The 6293-nt window shown below is 38.4% G+C and overlaps 4 protein-coding genes across 5 annotated transcripts; 2 read left to right on the top strand and 2 right to left on the bottom strand.

Moving 5' to 3' along the window:
• Gasu_63450 (uroporphyrin-III C-methyltransferase) lies at positions 1-1203 on the bottom strand (the record flags this gene model as incomplete). The annotated part of the gene is made up of 5 exons (XM_005702465.1): positions 702-1203; positions 533-646; positions 336-482; positions 215-282; positions 1-161 (listed from the first exon to the last, which is right to left on the bottom strand). Coding segments are annotated over exons 1-5 (868 nt in total), but the record flags the coding sequence as incomplete, so codon positions are not given.
• Positions 1204-1303: 100 nt separating this feature from the next.
• Gasu_63440 (uncharacterized protein) lies at positions 1304-3048 on the top strand. Its single transcript, XM_005702464.1, has 4 exons — positions 1304-2269; positions 2323-2473; positions 2523-2642; positions 2692-3048. The coding sequence occupies exons 1-4, from the start codon at positions 1395-1397 to the stop codon at positions 2929-2931; spliced, it is 1386 nt and encodes a 461-aa protein (XP_005702521.1). The 5' UTR covers positions 1304-1394; the 3' UTR covers positions 2932-3048.
• Positions 3049-3514: 466 nt separating this feature from the next.
• Gasu_63430 (hypothetical protein) lies at positions 3515-4493 on the bottom strand. 2 transcript variants are annotated; one of them, XM_005702462.1, is made up of 3 exons: positions 4010-4493; positions 3838-3960; positions 3515-3783 (listed from the first exon to the last, which is right to left on the bottom strand). In XM_005702462.1, the coding sequence occupies exons 1-3, from the start codon at positions 4481-4483 to the stop codon at positions 3655-3657; spliced, it is 726 nt and encodes a 241-aa protein (XP_005702519.1). In that variant the 5' UTR covers positions 4484-4493; the 3' UTR covers positions 3515-3654. The 2 variants fall into 2 exon arrangements, with proteins under 2 accessions (XP_005702519.1, XP_005702520.1); XM_005702463.1 differs by having other exon boundaries at positions 3631-3783.
• Positions 4494-5333: 840 nt separating this feature from the next.
• Positions 5334-6293, top strand: Gasu_63420 (MFS transporter, PHS family, inorganic phosphate transporter; the record flags this gene model as incomplete). Its single annotated transcript, XM_005702461.1, has 1 exon — positions 5334-6293. Exon 1 carries the CDS (start codon positions 5382-5384, stop codon positions 6102-6104), a length of 723 nt encoding a protein of 240 aa, XP_005702518.1. The 5' UTR covers positions 5334-5381.

Raw genomic sequence — 6293 nt, 5'->3', positions numbered from 1 at the left:
CAACAATTTTGCCAACAACTACAGTCCCAGGCTGAAACTGTACTTTCAGTTCTCTCGAAGCCCATTCCTTCAAAGTCCCAAAAACTTCTTGTTGATTAAACATACCTGCATTGTATATTACTGCTGCAGGAGTATCGGAAGATTTGCCATTTTCTATTAATCTGAACAATGCCATCAAAATGCACCCGAAAAGATAACAAACCGTTGTACTTGCCTCTGTGCAATTTCTGATAAATTTCTCGTTGCCATAACGAATACCAATGTTTCTGATTTTGCCAATAGCTTTTACATAATTTAAAACAGTGAACCTGCTTTGAAAAGGTCTTTCCATGTACCTTAAAGTCCAGCTGTGACAAGTCATGCCCGGTTGTTATAGTCAAACTTTTACTCCAATTCTTATGTGTCAATGGAATGCCGGCTAAAAGCGGAGCTGCAAAGACACTAGAAATTCCAGGAACTAAACGATATTTACCACCAAAGCTCTTTATCAAGTCACTTTATCTTGGTACAAGGCAATCTGTTTTCAGCTTACTTTGATATGATCTATTTCCTCGGCCAGTCTCCCAAAAATACCAGGATCTCCTCCTTTCAATCGGATAATATATTTTCCTCTGCGATAGTAATGCTCCAACAAATTATGGATATCCTTATATAACGAATTTAAGCTAGAAGGACGTAGACAGGATACCAGCAAAGAATACCTTTTGCAACACTCTAGTATCTTCGGAACAGTGTATAGCCTTTCCTACTTCAAACTGTTCGCAATCTTTATTGCATAATTTGAGGATTTCCTTGTCAACGAGGTGATCATAAAGTACAACCTGCGCTTTTCTCAACTCTTTCACAGCTGCCCAAGTCAGCCATTTCTTTTCACCAGGTCCCGCTCCCACAAAGACTATTTCTCCCGGTGTTTTCCTTTGACATAATATAATAATTTTGAAACTTCTTTTACAACAGTTGTTTCGTTGATGACATTGAGACCTTAGAACAGAAGAATATTCATTGGAAGTAAAGCAGCACACCGGTTGCAAAACACAGCATATGTATCTAGGTGAAGAGTTGGTTAAACCCCAAATCATAATAAAACTCTCAAAGAGTACTATGGCACTGTTTGCTTATATGGAAAGCCTTGCGCGCCTTTTTTTTTACTTTGACATCGAGAAAAATGCTATGATACAACTTCAATTAGACAGAATCTCTCTTTCTTTGGGGTTGTGCTGCTTATGAGAAGGAGAAATAGCTTTTACCGAGGAGATACGTAAGGTCTTTAAGTCCTTTTGGCTTACTTTTTGTAAAAGAGATTGGAGACATCTAGCTACTAGCTTTGACTTGGTCGTACTTTGGAATTGCCCTTTGAGTATTTCAGTAGCCTCAAAGCCATTAGTCACGTGAACATGCTTGCTTCAACGCGAACACGGAGGAGAACAGAAAACAGGCAGAGAATTCACTCTAGTGGTTTTTTCCCAGAGCTTGACTCGCCTGTTTCACTTTGTCTCATGTGGTTTGCCAACTGGGCACGTTGGGTGCGCCACTGGGTTTGTTCTTTATCCCGTCCGCAAGAGACGTTTTCTGCTCTTTTTCAACGAAGTGTTGCTGCCGTGTTGCAAAGTATAGGCAGTAAATTGGAAATGATGGCGTTTATTCACGCAATAGCTTCCTTGGTTATAGTTTGGACTATGCACATACACTTTGTAGCGAACAGCAGTTGTGAGTCCATTCTAGAACCTTTATTAAAGAATTGCAGTGGAGCGAACGGAGTTATGCCGGATATACTGCAATTTCAGGTTGTGGGTGAGATGTTCAAGTCGAATTTTCATAGTGAAAATATGAAGCAGCCCAACTCGAAGTGCAGTTTTTGGAGCTATGAAGAAATGAAGGCTGCTTCAGTTTCCCCAGAGTGGTTAAGTTTTCCAGTAGCGAAAAAGGGAGCTTTCGAAGAATTTTTAGAAAGTATTCTTTTAAGACCAACAGTGCTTCGTTACTCATCAGAGAAAGGACTACTACTTCTCAATCAGGATTCGTGGCCTAGATACAATGTCACTTTTGCTACACTTGAGATAGATTTGAATCATCGTTGTTTCGGAAACTGGTTTATTCGAAAGATGGTTTTAGAAAGTTTTGTAGGATATGACACCATATTGGTGAATGCAGTAGCACAGTATTTTCAATATAGAGGTTACATTTTACAGTTGCTGAATGGACATCTTATTCATTTGGATGTGATATTTGATGTTAACTTTAAAGGGGAATCTTCCTGGTATAAACGAAGGCAAGCTATAATATTTTGTCCTGTATGGAGCATTTCCAACTGACATGATTTAGTTTTTCATGGGTGGCGAGAAAAGGCAATGTTTTGGCCACCTCAATATTTATTATGGGTATTACTGGAACTTTGGTGACCTTTGCTCTAAGAGAAGTTCGCTCACGTGTTGTAAAACTTACCTTGGAATTACAGCAGAGAAGAACTCATCAAGTAAGCATGATCGGTATTCTTTTTCAATTGACTAAGTATCTTTTATCAGACTTCCATTACTGGCTTATTAATAAGATATTCTGTGGAAGGTGCCGTATTTGTTCCTATTATTACTGGAATGTTGTTCTTTTTACTCGAATTCTTTGACGATTATCTACTTGCTTTTCTGGTAATGAGTATTATGCAATGTTTTTGTTGAAAGTTGATATTATTTTTAGGTTCTTGTTCTTGCATGGGTTTGTGAGCTTTTTTGTCTTATCAGTCGTCGTCATTGGGTTTCACGTTATTACTTACCTCGACTATTCTTTGTATATTTCCTAGCCTTTCATATTTACTTTTTTTCATTTCCTTGTGGTTTTTCGAAAGAAGCTCTTTATGTTTGTGCAGCTTTTATGCAACATGCAGTCTTAGTTGCATGGAACCGTTGGGAAGCACCCTTTTTAAGAGAAAATGTTTGAACATATCGCAATTGTAAATAGTCACTTTCATATCTCTGTCTTGGCAAGTGTTTGTTTTAGATGTCCAATAGTTTACTTTTGGTGAACAGAACTGTAAAAGAGCAAGTTTTCTATATTTTGCCTTGTAGACTTGTTTGGCAACCAAGGCATACGTCTATTCTTGGACACACGTTTTATTGTATATCAGAACGACGGCCATTATTGACTGAAGAGTTTTATCTTTCAGTTGGAAGAGAGCCGAGGTTTCAAAGCAGAAAACCTGGTGAACTTATATATCCTGTAGAGGATTACAATCCTTCGACAAGAAAATCTGTAGGTTTTGGAACAGTGTTTTTAAGAAAAACTGAATGGCAAAGTTATTGCAAGAGTCCTTTAGTTATTGGCTTTGGTTTCGTTTGAGAAACATTTGGAATATGTCTTTCCATACTATTCGTGGAGTCTTTGAAAAGTATTGGGGAACTAAGCCTGTACTTTATCCCATCAAACCGTCCTATATTTATCCCTTTAACGAATGGGAACATACTAGTCGTACTTATTATATTAACTGGTAGGTTTGTTGTACAGCTAAGATATGAGTTGGAAAGGAATTTCAGTATCGTTTATTAGTTTTGGAGAGAGAAGATATCTTGGACATATACGCAAGATAGAATAGGCTTTCAAAGTGATTCCGTGATATAGTTCTTTAAGGAAAAAGTAGATAAGGGGTTTGTATCATTCATTCATTTACCAATCTATTTTTTGATATATTCTTACGATAATATCTTCAGACTGTATTTCCGGATGTAGCCATTCTTTGGGTATTGTATGATAATGAAAATAAGGTTGCATAGTTCGTTCCCATGTTTGGGTTACCTATTATTCCATATGGCTATCTACAAAATGCATTCTTAAAGCACTGTCTTTTACCTCTGGTCGATGATTGTCTTGCGCAAACAATATTTTAGTTTTCAGATTACAAAGTTTGCAAAGTGTGGAAACTAGAGGTTGCACTGATTCCATTCGATATACAAGGTCCGAACATACTACCACCTAGGGACTTACTTTGTAGAACTTAAGTTACCAAAAGAGTGATACATACCTCCGTGTTTTGTAATGTGGGTTGTTGCAATACTTTTTGGTCTCCCCATTCTATCAACATAATCTGAATGTCTTTGTTTCCAAGTAAGTGTTTATTTTTAACCATATTTCCTCGTAATAAGTTCAACGTAGAGTCCAGATCAGACAAAGTGGTTTGTCGTGCACCAAGGATAGAAATGAGGAATCCCAATAACCCTATTCCACTTCCAAGTTCTACTACTCTTTTATCTTTTACCCACTCTGGTTTATTCAACAATAACTGTGCCAATACTAGAGAAGAATCCCACAAGGTACATCCGGTGTCACCTGGGTCTTTAGAAGTTTTGCTCGTAAAGGGTGCTTGATCCAAAGTAAGAATGTCACCTTGTGGTAATTGAAACTGATAAGGTTGTTGGAAACGATGCTTCCAACTTTGTTGACTTGGTCTCCAACTCGAAAATGGCTCTTTCTTCATCTTAACTGGAGTCGACAACATTTCTTAAGCTAACAATCTTCCATTCTTCTTTAATTCAATCGAATTATGGCCAAAATAAACCCCGTGTCGTCCGCTCCTAAACTTAGTGTAACAAGAGAGATAACTATCGGTATTGGTGTTGGTGTTGCGGTAAGTTGTAAAGCTTCAAAGTTTCCCTACGAGAACGAGAAGGGATATTGCCTTTTGGAACCTTCCGACTTGCATACTAACTATTATGTTTTTGGGTTTAGTTTGCGTTGTTGTTCCGTAAGTGGCATCTCAGCTACAAAGAAACGGTAGACAAGTATTATCGTGAGTTGGAGCAGCAAGAACAATCTTCTTCGTGAGGAGCAATGTTTCTCAACGTTGTTATGGAAGGAGTGAGATATCAATAAAGTGATCACTCTTCAAGTTGCCTGCCTTTATTTGCTTTCCCATAGGGTTTCCAATATGCCACAAAAGAGGTCGAGTGCTCAGTGACCGTACTACCAAAGTTGGTCTGTCACGCGTTGTGTCTTAAAGAAGAACAAAATATTCGTTGTTCTCTCTATCGACGCCTAAGACAACTTGGGCCTTTCTTTAGCTCTCTTCACCCCAGTTTGTTTCTACAGATTTCCAACACAATTGATAAGTTCATACTCTACTATGTTGTACTATTCCCCCAAAGTTCCACTCTTCTCCTTATTTTTCTAGAAACTTTTCTAATAGTGTTCCATCCCTGTACAAGCGACAGTCGAATTGAATAGACAAAGTGATTTGCTATTGAGGGCCAACTTATTGGATAGACAATGGCAGGAAATGCGAATACATTCAGGTTGTCCAAGAGACCCACCCCCCTCTGCCCATCTACTTAAGACTACGGCCATCGTCTTACGTCGTTTTCGTAATTATTGTTTGTGCGTTTCTTGATCAGTTAGTTATGGCAGACCCTATTGTGGATATTGCTCCTGACCAAATATATAGAAGGTCTCAAGAGTTTGAACAAGACAATTCACAACCAGAAGATGGAAAACAACAAGGCGAAAAGCTGGACAAGTCGTATTTGAGGTTCAACGCTATTGGAACAGCACTTGGTTTCCTAGTGAACGGTTATATGTACCAAGTTGGCGCTATTTTGTTGACTCTTTACGTCGATGTGTATCATACTGTGAATGACAGCTCATTCTTACAGTCAGCACTATCAACTAGTGTCCTTTATGGTGTTTTGTTTGGTTTGATCATATTCGGTTTTATTGCTGATGTGGTGGGCAGAAAAGCCGGTCTTATTATGTGCTCTTCATTGGTTATTCTCGGTTCCGTCATTTCTGTCGCTGCCAACGGAACAAGTACAGATGGAATGTTTTGGATGATTATTGTTGGTAGAGCAATAGTCGGATTGGGAATGGGCGGAGAATATACTTGTAATGTTCCCAATGTTATGGAAGATAGTGAAGACGTGAGTAGGAAGAATCGAGGACGTCGCGTATCTTTGCTGGTTATGTTTATGGAAGTCGTTGGTAATAATACTCCGAGTGTTTTGCAGTTGATTTTAGTTGCTGCTGCTTGTCGCAATGTGTTTATTGACACTGCTTCGAAAACTGGAGTAGTATTACCTAATTGTCATCCTCAAGTGGTTTGGAGACTTTCCTATGGTTGGGATTGATTCCTTGTATCATTGTTCTTGCTATTCGAGTTCGTATGCGAGATTCTGCTATGTTTGAAGCTGATGCAAAATTGAGAAAGAAATCATATGATTTATTGGATCTTTATGTTATCCTTCGTCATTTCTCTTCTAGAATGATGGGAACTGTGTTTATGTGGTTCTTTATTGATTGGATCAATTATAGTCAAG

The sequence above is a fragment of the Galdieria sulphuraria genome (assembly GCF_000341285.1).
Source record: "Galdieria sulphuraria unplaced genomic scaffold scaf_173, whole genome shotgun sequence".
NCBI lineage: Eukaryota > Rhodophyta > Bangiophyceae > Galdieriales > Galdieriaceae > Galdieria > Galdieria sulphuraria.
This window is presented reverse-complemented; position numbering and strand designations above follow the sequence as displayed.

What these genes read in the sequence shown, in the direction of transcription:
- Gasu_63440 (XM_005702464.1), top strand. Translation starts at nt 1,395, where the DNA reads ATGCTTGCTTCAACGCGAACACGGAGGAGAACAGAAAACAGGCAGAGA. An exon ending in AGCAGAGAAGAACTCATCAA is followed by an intron (nt 2,474 to 2,522) that starts GTAAGCATGATC and finishes ATCTTTTATCAG; the next exon opens with ACTTCCATTACTGGCTTATT. An exon ending in ATTATCTACTTGCTTTTCTG is followed by an intron (nt 2,643 to 2,691) that starts GTAATGAGTATT and finishes TATTATTTTTAG; the next exon opens with GTTCTTGTTCTTGCATGGGT.
- Gasu_63430 (XM_005702462.1), bottom strand. Translation starts at nt 4,483, where the DNA reads ATGTTGTCGACTCCAGTTAAGATGAAGAAAGAGCCATTTTCGAGTTGG. An exon ending in CCACATTACAAAACACGGAG is followed by an intron (nt 3,961 to 4,009) that starts GTATGTATCACT and finishes GTAAGTCCCTAG; the next exon opens with GTGGTAGTATGTTCGGACCT. An exon ending in AAGACAATCATCGACCAGAG is followed by an intron (nt 3,784 to 3,837) that starts GTAAAAGACAGT and finishes ATGGAATAATAG; the next exon opens with GTAACCCAAACATGGGAACG.